The sequence below is a fragment of the Erinaceus europaeus genome, chromosome 15, assembly GCF_950295315.1.
Source record: "Erinaceus europaeus chromosome 15, mEriEur2.1, whole genome shotgun sequence".
Lineage (NCBI taxonomy): Eukaryota > Metazoa > Chordata > Mammalia > Eulipotyphla > Erinaceidae > Erinaceus > Erinaceus europaeus.
The window spans coordinates 63,655,776-63,677,839 of record NC_080176.1 but is presented as its reverse complement, the minus strand read 5'-3'; the positions used below and the strand labels follow the sequence as shown (position 1 = coordinate 63,677,839).

Genomic DNA, 22,064 nt, shown 5'->3' with positions numbered 1-22,064 from the left:
CACCCTCCCCCCCAAAAAAACCAGGTCTTTAGTGGGAAAGCCATTTCCCACAGGGCTGGGGGCCACAAGACCCCTTCACCCACAATTCTCTGGGGACACTCTTGCAGTCTGCTTCAGACTCTAAAACTTGCCCCTGTTCCCCAAAGCAGTGTCCAGACTCTGTGTGGGGAACACACAGACCTTTATTTATTTATTTATTTATTATTTTAAAATCACTAGCAAGGGTATCACTGGGGCTTGGTGGCACTACAAATCCACTGTTGCTGGCAACAGTTTATTTTTTTTTTCTATTTTATTTGATAGGACAGAAGTTGAGAGAAGAGGTGGGAGACAGAGAGACACCTGCAGACCTGCTTCACTGATTGTAAGGCTTCCTCTCTGGAGTTGGGAAAAGTCGGGGGAGAGGGGACTCGAACCTGGGTCCTTGTGCTCAACCTGGTGCGCCTCAGCTTGCCCCTGGGGACCTTATTGTCTCATGATCTGGGCAGAGGGTCCCCCAACTGTGAACTTATGAACCTTCAAGAAAAAAAAAATAACTCCTTTCCCAAACACACAACATAGACTCAGGGCAACATTGAGTTTCAGTGTTTATTTTTTTGAAACCCACTTGGAGTTGGGTTCAGCTGGAAAGCAGGACGCATGGATGGGAGGAAGGTGGCTTGGAGCAGGATTCCACTGTAGCTTTGGCAGGGAGCCCCAGCCCATACTGGGGTGGGAGGGGAACACAGGGCCTGTCTCCTGCTAGCTCAGGAGTAGAGCTGCCTGTTGTGATCTTTCCCCTCCTCCAGCCTCAGCCAGAGATTTCCCAACAGGCTGGGGGCCCCACAGACTCCACCGCAGGACACAAGGGACATGGGCAGGCTTCTGATGCCAGACAGGGCCTTGGCATAGGGGCAACCCCCTGGGGTCCCTCACCCATACCTCTGCAGTTGCTCAGGGGCAGTTCATCCCCTTCAACTCCCCCCTCTTCCAATAAAATAAAATAAAACAAAATAAAAGTGAGAATAAATACTGACTGGGCCAATGGTGACCTTTACACAGATGGGCAGGATGCTCCCCAAGCCTTCAAGGCTCATGGACTGGTTTAGGAAGCACTCATGGACACAAGCAGGTCAAGGCTCACACTCCCTGGGGAGGAGGGATGGGTGAGGGTCCCACCTTGTTGGGTTGGAGGGAGCTCAGAAGTCTTCCTGGGGTAGAGCTCCCAGGCTGTGGGGTGAAGGCCTGGCCTGAGCAGAAAATACTGGGTACTTCGAAGCCTAGGTAGAAGGGTGTGCCCCAGATAAGACCCATGATTCTGGATATAGTCTAGACACCCTAAGAAAACCAGGTGGGCAGGGAACACAGCACAAGCTTCAGAATGTCCAGCTTTGCCTCTGGCCATGTACACTCAGAGGGACACCCAGACCTGGTTTTCCACACCCAGCAGTGGAGGGACCTGGGCAGGGAGGGGTCTGAGGGGCACCCCATCCCAGCTTCTGTCTGAGTGGTCTCCTATGAGAAGCTGCCTGAGTCTCAGATTTTAGGCTTTGCTGTTATTTTCTTAAAAAAAACACACACACAAAAATAAAACCCCACTACTCCCCCTCAAAAAAAAAAAAAACTTTCATGTCTGCAGAAGGATCAGCAGTCTCCATTTTGAACAAGAGCTTGACTTGTCCTTTGTATTGGCTAGGAAATGCCTGAAGCCACCAGAGAAGCAAGGTAAACCAGAGGCATCACCACACAATGCACCATTAAGACTATATACGCCTACATATTTATAACTTGCTTCTCCACAATGAGTCCTAACAGCCAGAGTGGTGGGCCCTGTGGTCACCAAGGAGGGCTGCCTGGAGGAAGGAGTTCTAGGTCCATGTGCCACTTGCCCCAATTTTCTCTGTTTGTACAGTGTTTGGGGTTTCGTCTCAGGACACTGGCTGGGTGGTGGGGGGAGGAACTCCACTCTACTGCCTCCTCAGTTGGCTCCCGCAGGACTACTTCTCTCTATTCTTAGGGGAGGTGCTCATGTGTGTGCACACATGTCCTGCACACTTACATGCATTCTGTGTACACACACACACACACACACACACTCAGTTGAGGGAGACCAGGCCCCTTCAGGACCCACCCAGCTTCCTGAGGGCTCAGGGAGGGCCCCAAGTCCTGGAGATTTTAATTTCCCTCGGGCCCTCTCTGAGCATCCTCCTTCCCTGGGGGCCCCCAGGGAGCCTCTGGTGTCCCCAGCTTCAGGCTGGAGTTCCAGGAGAAGCTGGAGAACTTTGGGGGAGATCTTTCTTCGTGACAGGCCACCTTGTACACTGACAAGTGTACAAGGGGACCAGTCCAGCCTTTCCTGGTAGGCAGGGAACAGGCAGTGGGGAGAGCAGGGAGCAGATTTTGGGGTACTGGGGATGCCGTACCTCACCCCACTCTGCCTGCCCTCCAGACTCTAGTGAACAGAGAACCTGCCCTGCAGCCTTACACACACACACACACACACACACACACACACACACACACACACACACACACACACACCTGCCTGGTGGCCCGACCATCACCTGTGGGAGGTCTGGGCTCCTGGCCCCAGCTAGTGACAGAGCTGAAGCAGCCACGAAGCCCATTCTGTTAACCTCCATGTTCTGGGGAGCTACCTCCCTGACACCCCTCCCTCTGCAAGAGCTAGGGACACAGTGCAAGTGGGGGGGACTGGAGGGAAGCGTCGCCTGGGTGTTTGGTTTTGATTTGCCAGGCTGGTACCCCATAACAGAGGCCAGGCTGGGGTTTAACGCCCTCCCAGCGGCGACAGTAACAGCCCTTAGAGAGAGAGAAAAGCTTGAATCAGAACCGAGGTGCTGGAGGTGCTAGAGGCCAGGGGCGGGGAGCACTGGGTTCCAGGCGGACCCCGACGGGGCAGCAGTTTCCAATTAGCCTAATTGGCTGCTGGCAAGCCGTCTGCGGGCGAGCGTCCTTCTAGAGGGGCCGGGTTTGATCTCCCACAAATGGGGGGTCCTGCCAGTGGCCGCCATGGGATCCCACCTCGGCCTCCAGTCACCGAGGGGATGGGGGAGACTTCAAAGCAGCTGACTTTCAAAATAAAATAAAACAACGTGGAAACAAAGAGTGCAAGTGGAGCGGCAAGCCCCGCCCCCTGCCCCTCGGGCCAGGCTGGGGGCGGGGCCGCGTGGGGGCGGGGCGGGCCCGGGGCTCCCGCTCACTGCAGGCGGCGGCGGACAAAAGCCCTGGCTGGCGGCGGCTGGCGGGGACCTGCCTGCCATTGTCCCCCCGACATCTGCTCCACGTCGCCTGCTGCCAGTTGGCGACGGCGGCTGACGGCGTGCGGGGGACAATGCGAGCCCGTCTCTGACCCACTTTTCTAGCCTTCTGAGGTCCTTTCTGATCCGGCCAGGGGGGGAGTGGAGGGGGCGGAGTCACAGAGACAGGACCCCTGGCACCAAGCTGGGGGGGGGGGGCACGTTTGCTGGGGCGGGGCGGGGGAGGGGCCACCGTGAAGAAGAAACATGCTTCCCGATGGGTGTGAGCTGCTGCATGCTCGGGGCTGCGCAGGGCTAGGGGTGGGGGAGGGGGGGCTCCGGTCCCGTCCCCTGCGGGCTCCAGATCGGCTCCGCCTGCCTGCCCGCCGCCCCGCTGCTTCCTCCCGCCAGGGCCACCCCTGGCCTCCCGCCTGTCCATCTGGCCCTGTGCACCAGGGCCCAGCTGCCCGCGGGCCGCCCGCCAGGCCCCCCTGGCTGTCAGGCTGTCAGTTTCTGGATGGTTCTGTTGTAGTACTGAGTGATGGGGGGCGTCAGGGGGTTCCAGCTGTTGGCGTGGAGCTCGATGACCTCCAGGAGCAGCGACCGGGTCAGCATGGACTCCGAGGGACACAGCATCTTGTCGCGTGCGCTGGCGAGGAGCTCTGTCATCATCTCGGGCAGCTGCTCCTCCAGTAGCCGTCCTGTGCTCTGCAGCTGCGGCAAAGAAGTGGGGGTCAGCATGCACCCCCCCATTTTGACTAGATGGCTGGGGGGGGTGCGGCATTATCTCCTTGAGGTGGTATCTGAAGAGTAGGGTATAGGTTTATAGGTTGGAGACAGCCAACTGTGAGCTCCCGTATTTTAACATCATCTGCCAGCAGGAACAAGAGGGCTCAGGATAGTGGAAAGGGCTCTCACTAGCAGCATGCTGTTTCTCCTTTTTGTTCAAAAGCCTCCTCTCCTACAGGAAGCCTTCCCTGACTACCACCCACATCTCCAAATGGCCGTGTGGATTGCTCCGTTCAGTTGGCACTGTGTTAATGTCCACTCGCTAGGGCAGAAGTCCCAGAAGTCATCCTGAGCTGGGTACACCTTGGTGGGACCTGGGTACAGGAAGTGTGTGTGTGTGTGTGTGTGTGTGTGTGTGGCGAAGGCTCTGTTTCTCACTTTCTTTCCTTCTGCGCCCCCACCCCAACAGACCTTGAAGCATATGTGTGAGACAGAGGGGAGAAGGAGGAGGAGGAGGAAAGGGGGAACTGATGCTGCAGACTGGGACCCCTTGTGTGACTGCACATGCCTGGTGTGGGGAAGTTGCTCTTGGAGGCTCTAGCCCTGCTCTAGAGAACAGTGGGGTCCCCCTTGGCATTGAGTCTGGTTTGGGGGTCTTCAGTTCTGGACCTAGATCCTGTCCACAGGAGCACATGCCCCACCCCTCCCTAGTCCCCTCTAGGAATTCTGACCCTGGATCCATGGAAGCTTCTAGAGTTCCCAGGTTCATGGGGCCATGAGGAGGGCTGCACTGCTTACCTCCATGGAGCAGCAGAGGACAGCATCTTCCTTCACATCCTGGGACTGCAGGAGCTGGGGGGAGAGGGGCACAGGCTCCAGTGAGGTGGGGGGAGGCAGCCAGCCAGTACCCAGCAGCTTCTCCCGCGCTTCCCCCCTGCCCCAGTTCCTATACATGAAGCCAGGAGCCAGCACCTCTAAGGACTGGGCCAGAGGGTGCAGGACACGCTGAGCTCCCTGCCAGGACCAACCACACTGGTCTTACTGCAGGGCTCCGTTCAGAAAATAGCGATCACAGACATAGGCAGAAGCTGTAGCAGGCAGAGCGCCTTGCTCCTTAACAACTGGCTGGCAAAAAGGGCCTGTCAATGGCACAACCAATAGAACACACACATCACCATGCACAAGGACCCAGGTTCAAGTCCCTGGTCCCCACCGGCAGGAGGGAAACTTCATGAGTAATGAAGTACTGCTGCAGGGTCTCTCCATTCGATTTCTTTCTGTCTCTTTTTTTTAAAAATTAAAAAAATTTATTATCTTTATTTTATTTATTAGATAGAGACAGTCAGAAACTGAGAGGGAAGGGGGTGATAGAGAGGGAGAGAGAGACACCTGCAGCCCTGCTTCACCACTCGTGAAGCTTCTCCCCTGCAGGGGGCTTGAACCCGGGTCCTTTCGCACTATAACACGTGCGCTTAACCAGGTGTGCCACCACCCAGCCCCACTTTCTGTCTCTATCTAATAAATCAATTTAAAAAAGAGACAGGGGATACTGCACCAAAGGGTTCAGGTCCTGGAACATGATGGCAGAGGAGGACCTAGTGGGGCTTGTATTGTTATGTGGAAAAATTATACATGTACAAACTATTGTATTTTATTGTTGACTGTAAACCATTAATCCCCCAATAAAGAAAGAACATTTTTTAAAAGAGAGAGGGGAAAGGCAGTGGCACTGCCTGGTAAAGCATACATGTCACTATGCACAAGGACCCAGGTTCAAGCCACCAATCCTCCCCTGCGGGAAGGAAGCTTCACAAGTGGTGAAGTAGTGCTGCAGGTGTCTCTGTCTCCCTATCTCATCCTTTCCTCTTGATTTTTTTTTTCTCTCTCTCTCAGCACTGATCAGCTCTGGCTTATGGTGGTGCAGGGGATTGAACATGGGACTCTGGAGCCTCAGGCATGAAAATCTCTTTGCATAATCATTATGCTATCTACCCCTGTCCCCCTCTTGATTTCTCTCTGCAGACACGGAGCCCCAGAAATTAAATAAATGTATAAAATAAGGTAAACATACAACTGGTTGGTGAGTAGCAGATGAACTCAAAAGCAGTTTGACTATAGGAGTGCTTGGCCAGGATATCAGGACCCTGGGGTCCTGGCTGGAGGAGGGCCCTGGAGGTTAGGGAGTCTCCCCACAAGTTGAATAGGGACCCTGCTGTGGGCTGACTCACACAAAGCCTGAAATGGCTTCTAGCCCCACGTCTGGCCAGCTATCCCCCAACCCCACACTCCCACCCCCCCATTTCCTCTCATCCCCTTTCTGATCAGAGACGCCATCTCAACACCAAACCCCCAGCTTCTGAATACACTGTTCTATGAATGTGAGAACATCCACAGAGATGCCATGATCACCACTGACTCCAACACACTGTCACGAGCCTACCCAGACGTCAGCCCACCCAGAACAAAAACAAACCCAGAACAAATCCATACACTATTCTGGGAGATAGCTCACCCAACAGAGTGCATAACTGCCACACATTAGGCCCTGGGTTCGAGGCCTAGCCCCACATAGGAGCACTGAGGAGCTCCATGGATGGTAGAGCCGTGCTGTGCTGCCTCTCCCTCTCTCTGTCTGCCCCTTTATGAAAGAAAAGAAAAACGAATGAAAGCCTTGGGCTGGGGAGACTGCTCACCTAAGAGTAAGTGTCCCTTCTAAGTGTCCCTAATTGATTTTGCACACATGCCATTGAGGGTGACTGACTGACAAGCCTTGGAGGTGGGACCCACTGCACAGGGTGGAGTCAATGGGGACCACTGCTGTGAACACAGTGCCTTGTGGAGCAACAAGTGACTGGACCAGTGAGTCCCCCTGTCACCCCCCCAGTCTCCTTTGTCTCTGTGGGTTTGCCTGTTTTGGATACTTAAATAAGGTATCATTTTAATCTGTGATCTCTGGTGTTTTTTTTTTCCCTTCTAATTTTTATTGGATAGGGCAGACAGAAATTAAGAGGGGAGGGGGAGATAGGGAGGGAGAGAGAAAGATACCTGCAGACCTGCTTCACCACAGGTTAAGCAGACCCCTTGCAGGTAGGGAGCAGGGTAGGGTTGGGGCTCAAACCTGGATCCTTGCCTTTGCTAATATGTGTTCTTAACCACCATTTGGCCCCTGGTGAGCTTTTTTCCCCCACATCATGTCACAGTTTTGTAGTACACATGTAGCATGCCTCAGTGCTTTGCTTCCTTCTTGTAGATGAGCAGTATTCCACTGTGGCTGTGACACGTTCTGGTCACTCATTTGTCAGCTGATGGCCAGCCAGGCTGTTGCCACCTCGGGCCTATTATGGCTTTTTTTTTTTTTTTAATTGGGGAATTGATGTTTTACATTTGACAGTAAATACAATAGTTTGTACATGCATAACATTTCCCAGTTTTCCATATAACAATACTACCCCCACTAGGTCCTCTGTCACGATCATCTTTTTGAGGAAGTGACAAACTCATTTGGAGACTGGCTGCACCATTGTAGCGCCCCCCGCCACCCAAATGTCTGAGGGTCCTGATTTTGCCACATCCTCAGCAACTGTTGCTCTTGTCTCCCTTAAAAAATTTAATTTGGAAAAAAAAATTTAATTTGGGGCCGGGTGGTGGTGCACCTGGTTAAACGTACATGTTACAGTGCGCAAGGACCTGAGTTCAAGCCCCCAGTCCCCACCTGCAGGGGGAAAGCTTTGCAAGCAGTGAAGCAGGGCTGTAGGTGTCTCGCTGTCTCTCTCCCTCTCTATCACCCCCTTCTCTCTTGATTTCTGGCTGTCTCTGTCCAATAAATAAATAAAGATAATAAATGTTTTAAAAAATTTAATTTGGGGGCCAAGCAGTGGCACACCTGGTTAAGCACACACACTATGGTGTGCAATGACCTGGGTTCAAGGCCCTGATCCCCACCTACAGGGGGAAAACTTCACGAGTGGTGAAGCAGAGCTGCATGTATCTCTCTGCCTCTCTCTATCTCTTCTCAATTTCTCTCTGTCGCTATCCAATAATAAATAAATAAAATTAAAAAATTTAATTTGTTAAAACTACACTGAGATACCATCTCACACCTAAGAGAATGATTTACATAAAAAAATCAGGGCAGGGGTAGATAGCATAATGGTTATGCAAACAGACTCCCATGCCTGAGGCTCTAAAGTCCCAGGTTCAATCCCTTGCACCACCATAAACCATAGCTGAGCAGTGCTCTGGTAAAAACAAACAAACAAAATAAATCAGAGAATGACAGGGGTTGGCAAGGTTGTGGAGAAAAAGGGACTCTTTTCCACTGCTGGTGGGAATGCAAACTGGTATAGACCCTTTGGAAGACTGTGTGGACAGTCCTCAAACAAAAATGGAAGTACCTCAAGCACTAATTCAAAGGGACATATTCACCCCTATGTTCATAGCTGCATTATTCAATAAACAAAAAGTGGAAGCAGCCTAAATACCCATCAACAGATAACTGGATAAAGAAGCTATGGGATAGTGGTCTGGGAAGTGGTGCAGTGGATAAAGCATTGGACTCTCAAGCATGAGGTTTTGAGTTCAATCCCTGGCAGCACATGTACCAGAGTGATGTCTGGTTCTCTCTCTCTCTCTCTCTCTTCCTATCTTTCTCACTAATAAATTAGTAAAATGTTAAAAAAGTTATGGATATATATATCCCACGGAATACTACTCTGCAATCAATAAAGATGTTATTGTGTCTTCTGGGATAAAATGGATGGGACTGGAGGAGATTATGCTTAGTGAAATAAGTAAAGAGATGAAAGACAACTACCAGATGGTTTCACTCATATGTGGAATCCAGAGGACTGATTCACATGTACTTGGGAAAACAAATAAATAAACAGAACAGAAGCAAGCAAACTGTAATATTTGTGAGAACTATGGTGGTTATCTTTGGGAGGGTGGGGATACAGATGATGCTGGGTGTGGTGTGGATCTATATATACACCGTAATATGGCAATCTTGTAAACTACTATTAGTCACAAATAAAAAATCATAAAAATTTTAAATTGGGGCGAGGGAGAGAGCTCAGCCTATTCAAGCATCTACTTATGTGTCACTGAGGCCCCAGAGGTTGCAGGTTCAATCCCTGGGGTTCACTCCCGGCTGACAACACTCTTGTCTTCCTCTCTCTCTCTCTCTTTCTCCCATAATCAACAAATAAGTAAATCTCACATTTTAAGGGGCTGGACGGTGGCGCACCTGGTTGAGCACACATGTTACAGTGCGCAAGGACCTGGGTTCAAGTCCCCGGTCCCCACCTTCAGGGGGAAAGCTTCACAAGTGATGAAGCAGGGCTGCAGGTGTCTCTCTGTTTCTCTCTCTTTCTATCTCCCCCTTCCCTCTCGATTTCTGGCTGTCTCTACCCAATAAATAAAAAAAATAATAAAAAAGTTCATGTTTTATAAGAGGAAAAAGGAGATTTTTTAAAAAAGCCTATAGTCATCAACATTAAGTTAAGTTTATTTACCATTATGAAATGGAGTTAAAAGCCAGGGAGGGTGGTCAGTACAGAGTAGATGCTGCAGACCCAGGGCCCCTGGGATGACTGCTGACACTGCACTTTTCCAGTGCGTGTGTGTGCCTGTGTGTGTGTGCATGCGTGTGTGCGTGCATGTGTGTGCATGTGTGCATGCATATGAGTGTGCGCACGCGTGTGCATGTGCACGTATGTGTGTGCGTGTGTGCATGCATGTGTGTGTGTGTGTGTGTGCGCGTGCGTGTGTGCGTGTGCACTGTGATGCCTGGGCCTTGTACGAATGTGATCACACTTTCCTGGGCTGAGTTTTTCCTTCTATTTCCAGTAGGTTGAGAGGAAGGGTAGGAGGGAGGGAAGAAAGAAGGGAAAGAGAGAGTCCCTGCAGCACTGCTTCATCATCCATGGAACTTGTCTTATCTATGATGTTCCATGGGTGTGCTGGGGTCACACGTGGTATAAGGCATGCATTCTAGTGGGTGAATTATCTCCTGGCCCCCAGAAAGTAACCTGCTTTCTTATTCTATTTATTTATTTATTTATTTATTTACTGGATAGAGACAGAAATCAAGAGGGAATGGAGGGATAGAGAGGGTGAGAGATAGAGATAGAGGGTGAGAGACACACCTGCAGCACTGCTTTACCACTTGTGAAGCTTTCCCCCTGCAGGTGGGGACTAGGGGCTCGAACCTGGATCCTTGCACATTGTAACATGTGCACTCAACCAGGTGTGCCACCACCCGGCCCCTCTTTTTTTTTTTTTTTTTTTTACCAGAGCAGTGCTCAGCTCTGGCTTATGGTGGTGCAGGGGACTGAACCTGGGACTTTAGAGCCACAGGCTTATGAGTCTATTTGCATAACCATTATGCTATCTACCCCTGACCCTTTCCTTTTTAATAGAGAGAGACAGAGAGGGCAGAGGAGCAGAGAGAAAAAGAGACCATAGCACTAACGTTTCCTTCAAGGCTGAGCTTGAACATGGCAAAGCATCACACTATCCAAGTAAAGCTATTTCACCAGCCCCAAGTAACTACTTCTGGCAGGGCCAGGGATGGAACTCAGGGTCAGAGCCCTGCACACTTGGGTTTTATCCCTGGCAGAAAGAAAGAAAGAAAGAAAGAAAGAGAGAGAGAGAGAGACTGAGAGAGACAGAGAGGAGATAGATAAATAGGTAGATAGAGAGAGAGAGAGAGGAAAGAAAGAAAATGAAGGAAGAAAAAGAAAAAGAAGAAAGAGGGGAAGGAGGAGAAAGGAAGGAAGGAAGGAAAAAGAAAAAGAAAGATCAGCCAGACTTAGTGGGCACTGACACCCTGGGGTGACAGGGCTGTTCTGGGCCTGGGCGTGGCCCGTACTCTTGGAAAAAGCTGTGCAGACAGAGGAGGCCAGGCTGCCCAGCCCAGGGGTAGGGGTGCCCTTGGAGGGCCGTGGGGGCCGGCGCAAGCAACCACCACATCCTCTGCCTGCAGAGCTGTGTTTCTTGGCCGGGAAGCCAAGGCGGCACTGTGAGCCCACATGGTGTTTGCTCGGAAGCGCGCACATTCCTGTCTCATTGTCCTGGGCAGACTCGTGGGCACACCCATGGAGCCTCCCTCCCCACAGGGAAGGGCTGGGGAAGGCCTGATGGCAGTCAGGGAGCAAGGTGGGCGGCCGGTGGGAGCACCCCAGAATCCCAGGGAAGGTCCACAGGGTGTGGGCATGATGCCCAGGGTGTGCCTGAGATGTAGCCAGGCTGGTTGCTTGGGGTGCCACCCTGTGGGGAGGGAGCATGGGCAGAGGAGAGAGCACTGGGCACCCCAGATCCTTGTCTTACCAGGGGGTGTCCACTCCAGGCAGGCCGGCATCCTACTCAGCATGCTCAGCTCCTCCAAGTGGCCTACCTAGAGTGGGCACCCCTGGTAAGATAAGGACCTCAGCCCAGGCCACCCAGCGCAGTGACACTCCATGTTCAGCTCAGACCCAGCCAGCAGTATGTGTGTGTGGGGAACTGTAACAGCTGGGGTGCATCTCAAAGTAACCACAGTTACAAGTCAGGGCTGTTGCTGGACCTTGATCGGTACCTTCTGTTCAGTCTCCAGCTCAGCCCCGATGCCCAAGAGTGTGACCTTGACTCATCCAGAGAGGACCAATTGTGTCTGGGCATCCTTGGGGAGCCATGAAGTAAGATAATCTTAGGAGGGAGCATCGTCAGAGATGTGCAGTGGGCAGGAGTCAAGAGACCTGGCAGTTGGGCAGAGGAACCCCAGGCAGGGCACTCCATCACTCTGTGGCCCGGTTTCCTGCCTGGAGGATGGGATAATACCCACCTAGAACTGTTTACAGAGTCAACTCGAGATGAAACTTGTGATGGCGTTTTGAAAAGTGCAGAGCTGGGCTCAGAGTCAAGGGGTGATCACACTATTAACTGCATCTTCTCCGAAGCTCTGGCTGTGCTTTTTGGATCTCATTTACCTTATGACACTTTTGAGGAGATGGGGTGTGTGGGGGAAGAAGGTCACGGGTATTATTCTGATCTCTACTTGACAGGCAGAGAAACCAAAGCTCAGTATTTCAGAGGTTTGCACAAGCCAGACAGACAGCAAGTGTGACCAGAATGAGAAAAGATACTCAAGAGCCCTGGGCCAGCAGCCTCCTTCCTGGGGAATGGTTCTATTTCTTTCTCACTAGTGAGATTTTAGTTTGTTTGTTGGAGCCCACAATTGTCAATTTTGTTAACTGGTGATAATAAACGACTTGAGTTTTCACAAAGTTGATCTTACCTATTTTTTCCCACCATCTCTACCATCTGCCCATCTGCCCATCCATCCTGCCACTCACCCCTCAGTAATCCAGCCAGCCATGCACCTTTGCACCTATTTATCCACCCATCCTGCTGTCCGTCACACATCCAATTGTCCATCCACTGCATATGCATTCTTCTATCTGCTCACCTACTTTTCCACCCATCCACCATCCATCCATGTATATATTCATCCAGGCTGGGGAGACAGCATCATGGTTATGCAAACAGACTTTCATGCCTGAGGCACCAAGGACCCCAGGATCAGTCTCTAGCACCATTATAAGCTGGAGCTGAGCAGTACTCTTGTAAAAAACAAAACAAATAAAAACCCCAAACAAACAAATATATATATCCATCCATTAATCCATAGCTATCAACATTCACTCATTCATCATATGTCTATCCATCATCCATCCATCCATCCATCCATCCATCCATCCATCCATCCATCCATAAATCCATCACCTGTTCATCATCAATCCATCCACTCACTTATCTACTCATTATTTCAGCAACACTGATGTTTTAGACACCGTAAGTATAAGAAGACTAAGGCTTGCAACTCACAGTGCAGTGGGAACCAGGGGATTACTGGAGGTATGTGGCTGGAACATGGAGCTGGGTGGTGGTGAGTGGCAGGCATATGGCACAAGAAGCAGGGGAGGCACATACACAGGAGCCAAAAGCCGTGAGCCAGTGGAGCACACTGTGTGCTGGGCTATAGCCGCTGGGGGAGACAGAATGTGCTGATGACGAAGGCCAGGGCTACATCCCAAAGGGCTCCAGGTGTCAAGCTGCTAAATCTGGAGTTGATCAAGGGGGGTGGGGAGTCACTGAAAGATGTCAAAGGGGGAAGCAAGAAGATGGCATTTCCATCTCAGAAAGACACTCTCTTGCACACCTTGGACTCCAACCTCTAGGGGGAGTGGCTGGAGGCAAGGATACAGGGAGGAGGCTCCCCTCAGGATTCTGGTGGCTTGAGCCAGGCAGGTGCAATGAAAGGAGGCAGAGTCCCAGGAGGCAGAGCGAGCAGGAGGCAAGTGGCCACACCCATTGCCTTCAGGACTTGGTGTCCAGTTGGAGAAATGTTGGCGACACCAGTGAGAGTTGGAAGATGTGAGCAGCTGGCTTTGTGGTTGTCGAAAGAGTTCAGTTTTAGAAATGCTCAGCTCTGGTAGGAAAGACAGCATAATGGTTCTGCAAAAAAGACTCTTACGCCTGAGGCACCAAAGGCCCCAGGTTCAATCCCCAGAGCCAGCACCAGCCATAGTTGAGCAGTGTTCTGGTCTCTCTTTTGTATCTCTCTCATTAAAATAGAGTAAATCGGGAGTCGGGCTGTAGAGCAGAGGGTTAAGCGCAGGTGGCGCAAAGCACAACGACCGGCATGAGGATCCTGGTTCGAGCCCCGGCTCCCCCACCTGCAGGGGAGTCGCTTCACAGGCGGTGAAGCAGGTCTGCAGGTGTCTATCTTTCTCTCCCCCTCTCTGTCTTCCCCTCCTCTCTCCATTTCTCTCTGTCCTATCCAACAACGACAACAACAATAATAACTACAACAATAAAACAACAAGGGCAACAAAGGGAATAAATAAATAAAATAAATATTTTTTTAAAAATTTAAAAAATTAAAATAGAGTAAATCATGTTACGTGAGATAAGCCAGAAAGAGAATCTGGGATGATCTCACTCATGGGCAGAACTTAAGAAACAAGAACAGAAAGGGGAAACACAAAGTAAGACTTGGACTGATGGTATATTGTACCCAAGCAAAGGACTCTGGGGAGGGAGGACAGGAAGGCAGTTGGGGGAAGGAGGAGCTTTGAAGTCCTGGTGCAGGATGATGGACCTAATTTGGGAGTGAGAGTGCTTTGCAGACACCTAGAGATGAGATACTGTACCCATGTGCCAACAACCTTATTTTTAAATTTTTAAAATTTATTTCTTGGGTAGAGACGGTCAGACATCAAGATGGAAGGGGGAGTTAGGGAGAGAGACCGAGAGACACCTGCAGCCCTGCTTCACCATTTGCAAAGCTTTCTCCCTGCAAGTGGGGACCAGGTGCTCGAACCTGGGTCCTAGTGCACTATAACATGTGCTCAACCAGGTGTGACACCACCTGGCCCCCCGTGCCAGCAACTTTACTGTACACTGGTAAACTTCAATTAGAAAAATAAAGGGAGAAATAGAGAAACAGAGAAAGGAAGGAAGGAAGAATAAAAGAAAAGAAATGCTGAGTTCATAGTCCTCAGGGGAGAGCAGGGAAGATGCTGGTGGGAGGTGGGGTCCCTCTGAGTTTCTGTGCCCAGGTACCAGTCCAGGTCATGGGAGCTTCCCTGGGGAAGACGTGGAGTGAGAAGGGATGAGCATGTCCAGGACTCCTCACCTGGGAACAGCAGCAGCTAAAAAGTAGTGGGGCAGGAGGGATTCTCCCCCAAATAAGAGGACTGTCAGGACTCAAGAGGAGTAGGAGGAATCTCTGACAGAAGGTTTCAGGAATCATGAGGTCCACAGGGCCCAGTGCTCAGAGGGGGCTAAGGTCTCCTGGACGTGGTGAATAGGGGAGACTGATGATTTTTGCAATGAGGACTTAGGATAGGGACAGGGCCTACTAGGGCTGGGGAGGGGTATGAGGTCAGGAAGCAGAGAGGGGAAAAGAATGCTTATTTATTTTTTTATTTATTGCCACCAGGGTTACTGTTAGGGTTTGGTGCCAGCACTAGGAATCCAATGCTCCTGGCAGACATTTTTCCTTTTTTTTTCCCCCTCTTTCTTTTTCCTAATTTTTAGATAGGACAGAGAGAAATTGAGAAGGGAGTGGGAGATAGAGACAGATAGAGACAAAGATAGAGATAAATACATAGATAAACCTGCACATTTGCTTCACTGCTTGTGAATCATTCCCCCTGCAGGTGGGGAGCGGGGGCCTGAACCTTGTTCCTTGGGCATGGGAACATGTGTGCTCAACTGGGTGTGCCACCACTGCCCCTCTTTTGTTTTCTTTGGAAGTTTTGGTTCTCCCTGCATTCTCTCTCTCTCTCTCTCTCTCCCTGTGTATGTGTGTGTGTGTGTGTGTTCCTGCCCCTCTGCTGCCTTCCTTTGGAACTTAACTACAGAAGAGAAGGATGCAGGAGGACTGACCATAGAGAAGGGAGAGACTCTGCATCTCTCTCTCTTTTTTCTCTTTCTTTCTCTCTTTTTTTCTCTTTCTTTTGATAGGACAGAGATAAATTTAGAGAGAAAATGGGGAGAGATTTGCAGCACTGCTTCTCCTCTCCTGAAGCTTCCTTCCAGCAGGTGGGGTCTGGGGGCTCAAACCCGGGTCCCTGCACTCAACCAGGTGCAGCACCGCCAGGCCCCTGGATCCAGCATGTTTAGAGGCAGCGGGACGAGCACAGGAGAGGAGAAGAGAGGAGCGTGTGCACAGAGCAGCCTTGAGTAGGGGCGTCACTCCTGAAAGGGGCAGAGGGCAAGTAGCCATGCCTGCAGGGCCTACGCAGATGCTCACTCAGCCGCCCTCTCAGCTGCTCAGCTCCTTGCCCTTACTCCAACACCACACTCGCCTCACACACATCACTTATCGGTGCCCTATGCCCACCTGTACGCCACAGACGGGGCTTTGCCCTCCAGCTGGGGGAGGAGCTGCTGTGGGTAGACAAGGAAATCCACCCCCCAATTCCATCCAAGCTTGTGGCTCGAGGCCTGGCTGCTAGTCGCACCCCCCAGGTGGGCAGGTATTTTCCTTGCGGCTGCCAAGCCCTGGCAGGAATGACTAGGCCACATGTGGCCATAGCGCATGCCACACGGGAAGCCAGACCCAGGAGGTGGGCATGCAAGCAGGGGCTCAGAACAGGAACGCTGGGGCTGGGGGTGGGGGTGGGGGGTGGGAAATGCCACTGTCCCCTACTGGAGCTGTGGGAATACAGGCAGCTATATATGCTTGATGTCACTGCTCTGGGTCACCATCATTCAGACTGAGAAACAGAGAAAGAGAGAGAGGGAGGGGGGAGAGACTACAACAGTAGAGCTTCCCCTGGTGCTATAGTTTCTTCCCATGTGGTGCTCGGGTTTGAACCTTGGCCGTGCGCATGCTGAGGCCTGTGCCCTGCCTGGTGAGACATCTGTGGCCTGGAATGGCTATGTTCTGTATCTGACTTGGCACAGTGATTCTCTGAGACAGAGGAAGAGCTGGGAGTACCTTGGGGGGGGGGGGTTGGAGTGGGCAGGCCTGCAGCTCAGGTCAGTGGGGTGGGCAGACACCCCTCACAGGGTCTGACTTGGCGTTCTCAGTGCCAGCAGGCTGAGGTCCAAGTGGGCACTAGGAAGGGTAGTGAGGGCACCCCCACCAGCTACTCTTAGCCTGGCCTCTCCCTGCCCACCCCCTCCTGTCCCCATCTCCCTGGAGGCCCACACTTGACCTTGCTGGCTTTGGGGAGGCCTGCAAAGACATTCTCTGCTTGCTAAAGTAAACAATCAAACAGGAAATTAATGGAGAAAGCCGCAGCCCAGGAAGGTTCAGGTTGTGATTTTCACAGTCCCAGAGCCAGGAAATTCAGAGTTACAGTTCCCATGGCAACTCACCTGCAGAGGCCAGCAGCCTGGGCAGGGACCAGGCCCTGAGGGGGTCATGGAGGGCAGGCCCCGCCCCAGCCACTGCCAGACTGCCTACCTTGGGGTCAGGTGGAGGCCTGGGGTGGGCTGTCAGAGCTAGGTTTGCTTCCGCTTCTCTCCTGGGGAGCAGTTCAGCTGCCCACACAACTGGAATGTGCATAAGGTCCCAGGTTCAACCCCAGCACCCCCCAAACCAACCAACCCAGCAATGAGCCTTACATGCTGGTCTATCAACGGGCCTGTGGGCTTCAACTCCCCAGATCCCTGTCTCCCTGTCTTCCCATGTTCTAGGAGAGGAGGACAAAGCTCAGGCTCCCTCTCTTCTTTCTTCCTTTCTTTCTTCCTTCCTTCCTTCCTTCCTTTCTTTCTTTCTTTCTTTCTTTCTTTCTTTCTTTCTTTCTTTCTCTTTTTTACCATGCACACTGAGAGACAGAGAGAAGGAGAGACACCACAGTATCAGTGCTTCCTCTGGTGCCACAGTACCGCCTAGATGATGCCAGGGTTTGAATCTCGACTGCTATTTCTACAGTCCTCTTGAGGTGTTTGCATTGCTCAGCTCTGGCTTATGGTAGCACAGGGAACTGAGCCTGGGGTTCTGGAGCCTTGTACATGAGAACCTCTTTGCCTAACCATTAGGCTATCTATTCCCACCTCGCTCTATAGGAGCTTTTAAAAATTTACTTAGTTTTCTGATATAGATAGAAAGAATTTAAAGTGAGGGAGGGAGAGAAAGAGAGGTGCTGGGAATGGAACCAGGAGCATCAGGTATGCAAGTCCTGCACTCTACCAGCTGACTATTTCCCACACCAGTAAGTCTAACTGCTTTTTCTAAAAACTTTTTTTACTATTTTTTAAATTTTTAAATATTTTATTTATTCCCTTTTTGTTGCCCTTGTTATTTTATTGTTGTAGTTATTATTGCTGTTGTTATTGATGTCATTGTTGTTGGATAGGACAGAGAGAAATGGAGAGAGGAGGGGATGACAGAGAGGGGGAGAGAAAGACAGACACCTGCAGACCTGCTTCACCGTCTGTGAAGTGACTCCCTTGCAAGTGGGGAGCCGGGGGCTCGAACCAGGATCCTTATGCCGGTCCTTTGTTTTTACTATTTTTATTTATTTGACTTTTAGCTAGAATCAGAGACTTACAAAGGCAGAGAAATTGTGACCAAGGAGCTTCTTTCAGTGCAGCAAGGCCAGGTCTGGATTGGGTCACACACATGCTGGAGCAACGCATAATCCAAGGGAGCCGTTTTCCTGCTTTAGGTTTTTTTTTTTTTTGCCACCAGGGTTATCTCTAGAGGGCTCAGTACCACCATTAAAAATACTCCACTCCTGGTGGTCATTTCCTCTCTATTTTTCTTTCTATTTCATTTGATAGAACAGCGAGAAATTGAGAGAGGAGGGGAGACAGAGAGGAAAAGAGACACCTGTAGATTTGCTTCATCACTTGTGAAGCATCCTGCCTGCAGGTGAGGAGTGGGGTTTCTACTCCCAGTCCACGTGCATGGCAACTGGGTGTGCTCAGCTGCTGCACAGCGGCCCAGTCCCCTCCAATTGCCTTTGGATGCAGCCAGAGAGGTGGCTCTAGTCCTCAGGTGCCTCTTTCTTTTCCACCTGCCCCACTTCTGGACTGAACGCGTCAGGTCACCGTATTAGATCAGCACAAGCTTCCTGTCCCTCTTATGAGTCCCCAGGCAGAATTCAGGGGCCAAAGGTGATTCCCTGCCCCTATAGGGATTTGTGTGTCCTGGGTGGGGTTTTCTTGTGTGTGACAGGTGAGGAGGCCTGGCCTGGCAGGAAGAGAGATAAGGGCTGGGGCTGGAGGGTCCTACCCCAGTCCTGCCCCCTGCCCCAACAGGCAATGCGAGAGCTTGTGTTCTGGGCATCAGGCCTGTGACGGAGGGAATCAGTGGAGGCAGGGACTGAGCAGGGTTGTGGAGGGCAGACAGAGCGGCTCCAAGATTTCCCAACTGGCTTCTCGAGTGCCAGGGGCCCCTGGGCCAGCTAGGCGCCTGCTTCCCTTGCGAAACAGTCTTTCCTTCTGTGGAAGCTTCCCGGGATGACCAACCACTGTCCCCAAGTGGTCCCCGCAACACTGGTTTCCTCATTGTTCTAATATACCAGAAAATGGCAGGGGGGGGGGGAGAGGAAGGGGGCACAACTGAAAGATGACTGAATGAAAGCTGTGGGACATTGACTCCATGGAATATTACTCTGCAATTAAAAGAAGACAATACTGGCGGACCAGACAGTGGCACGCCTATGTAAGGACCAGGTTTCAACACCCCCAATAGGTTTTATGAATGCTGAAGCAGGTCTGCAGGCGTCTCTCTCTCTTCCTCTATCTTTCCCTTTCCTCACAGTTTCTCTGTCAGTACCCACTGTAATAAAGGTAACTAAAATATTAAAAACAAGGAAATTTTGCAAGAAAAAAAGGTGTTAGTGTTGGGACAAGATGGATGGAACTGGAGGTGATTCTGCTTAGTGGAGTAGGGAAAGAGGTGAGAAGCAACTACTGGATGGGTTTGCTCATAGGTGGACTCTAAAGAACTGAAACACGTCAACTTGCAAACAACATAAAAAAGTAGTGACTGGGTTGAGGAGACAGTGCAATGGCTCTGCAAAATGACGTTCATGCTTGAGGCTCTGAGCTCTCAGGTTCAATCCCCAGCACCACCATAAACCTGAGCTAAGTAGTACTCTGGAGACACACTCTCTCTCTCTCTCAACAAAAGGGACCAAACCCAGGAGGCTTTTCAGCAGCACCAGACAGGACTGGAGAGGGGCTGCTAAGGCAGGAGACTCCCCGGGGAACTTCAGAGCAAAGCCCTTCCTGCAGAGAACTTGCCCCAGCCCATGGGCCCCGAGCCTGGGAAGAAGCTCCTTAGTAAGATCGGTGTAGTTCAGCTGGTAGAGCACAGGGCTTGCATGTGTGATGTTGCTGGTTCAATCCCTGGCGCTGCATATGCTGCAGTAGTAGTAGTACACTGGCTTGTGCTCTCTCTCTCTCTCTCTCTCTCTCTCATGAAACTCTGTTATATGTGGAAATAAATCTTTAGGGGCCCAGGTGGTGGCATAGCTGTTTAAATGTAAGTTATCATGTACAAGGACCCAGGTTCAAGCCTCTGGTGGTCTCCACCTGCAGGGGAAGCTTCATGAATGGTGAAGCAGCGCTGCAGGTCTGTCTCTTGGGGTCTTGCTCTCTCTCTCTCTCTCTCTCTTTTCTTAACCAGAGCACTGCTCAGCTCTGGCTTATGGTGGTATGGGGGACTGAACCTGGGACTCTGGAGTCTCAGGTATGAGAGTCTTTTTGCAGAACCATTATGCTATCTACCCCCTACCCTCTCTCTATATTTCTACCTCCCCTCTCAATTTCTCTGTCCTATCAGTAAAAATTAATTAGTTAATAAAACCTAAACAACAATCTTTAAAGGTGCAGGGACTTGGGGGATAGGTATGGAGCTGAGAGGGGTCAGGGCTTGTCCTTATTGTGAAGGGGGTAATGGTTGGGTGGAGTGTGATAGGTGCTGACACCTATTTTGGGAAGATTTGGACCTGCACTCCTGTGATGGCAGCAGTCCTGTGGAACAGCGCTGCCACAATAACATGGGAACAAAAATTATATATATATAATATATATAATAATATATAATTTTTTAAGGTCTTTGTGGTATGATGTTAACTGCATGTGTCCCTCATTCCAGCCTCAGACATGTCAAGGTTGGGGAGGGGGCATGGTGCTCACCAGAGTGAAGAGGGCCAGGAAAGGGTCACCTGATTACCTCTCTCTGCCACCAGGTATGGAATTCTGAAGGAATTTTTGTTTAAACAACCTCCCCTTTTAAAAAATTAATTAATTAATGACTTTTTTTTATTGCTACCAGGGTTGTCACTGGGCTTGGTGCCAGCACTGTGACTCTACTGCTCCTGGTGGCCACTTTCCCATTCTATTTATTTAATATTATTATTATTTGCCTCGAGGGTTATTGCCGGGGCTCAGTGCCTGCACTATGAATCCACTGCTCCTGGAGGCCATTTTTCCCATTTTGTTGCCCTTGTTATTGTTGCCATTGCTATTGTTGTTGTTCTATAGGACAGAGAGAAATTGAGAGGAGGGGAAGACAGAGAGGGGAGAGAAAGATAGTCACTTGCAGAATCAGAATCCTTACGCTTGTTCTTGCTCTTTGTGCCATGTGCACTTAACCCGCTGCACTACCATATTTTTTATTTGATAAGACAGAGAGAAATTGAGACAGGAGGGGAAGAGACAGACAGAGAGAGGGACAGAGACATCTATAGACCTGCTTTACTGCTCGGGAAGCTTTCCTCATGTAGGTGGGGAGTGGGTAACATCTGTGCTCAACCAATGTGCCACCCAGACTCCAACCATCTCCCCTTAATGATGCTAATCTTCACATGCTTGTGTCTCCCCCCCCCACATCTGAATCAATCTGAAAAAGTCCACCTGCAGCAGTGAAGCCCTGGCACAAGGCCCTGGGTTTGATCACAGATACTACATAGGACAGAGCAGTGCTTTGGTCTTTCTCTCTCATATATATATTAAATATCATATTTAAAAAAAATCTCCAGGGTCATTGCTGGGGCTTGGTGTCTGCACTATAAATTTACTGCTCCTGGAGGCTCCCCCCCCCCACTTTTGTTGTTCTAGTTGTTATTATTGTTATTGTTGTTGGATAGGACAGAGGGAAATTGAGAGAGAAAGGGAAGACAGAGAGGGGGAGAGAAAGATAGACACCTGCAGACCTGCTTCACTGCTTCTGAAGCAACTCCCCTGCAAGTGGGGAGCCAGGGACTCGAAACGAGATCCTTATGCCGGTCCTTGCACTTTGCGTCATGTTAGCTTAACCCGCTGTGCTACCGCCCAGCCCCTTCCTTCTCATATATATATTTAAAACCAACAATTGGTATAAAAGTGATCTTGGGAGGGTGAGTAGGTTGGGGAGTCAGTATAATGGTTATGCAAAAGACTTTTAAAAAAATATTTATTTCCTTTTGTTGCCCTTGTTGTTTTGTTATAGTTATTATTGATGTCATTATTGTTGGATAGGACAGAGAGAAATGGAGAGAGGAGGGGAAGACAGAGAAGGGGAGAGAGAGATAGACACCTGCAGACCTGCTTCACTGCCTGTGAAGTGACTCCCCTGCAGGTGGGGAGCTGGGGGCTGGAACTGGG

The 22,064-nt window shown here is 50.7% G+C and overlaps 1 protein-coding gene across 3 annotated transcripts in view; it reads right to left on the bottom strand.

Annotated features, from left to right (window-relative positions):
- Positions 1-570: 570 nt before the first annotated feature.
- The window catches only part of CTIF (cap binding complex dependent translation initiation factor), a 273,319-nt gene continuing 251,825 nt past the window's right edge, over positions 571-22,064 (bottom strand). For all 3 annotated transcript variants that reach the window (XM_060173850.1, XM_060173851.1, XM_060173852.1), the window contains 2 exons: positions 4,764-4,817; positions 571-3,950 (listed from right to left, as the gene is read on the bottom strand). In XM_060173850.1, the coding sequence (XP_060029833.1) occupies positions 3,735-3,950; positions 4,764-4,817 (270 nt within the window). In that variant the 3' untranslated portion in view covers positions 571-3,734. The remainder of the gene's footprint in view (positions 3,951-4,763; positions 4,818-22,064) is intronic.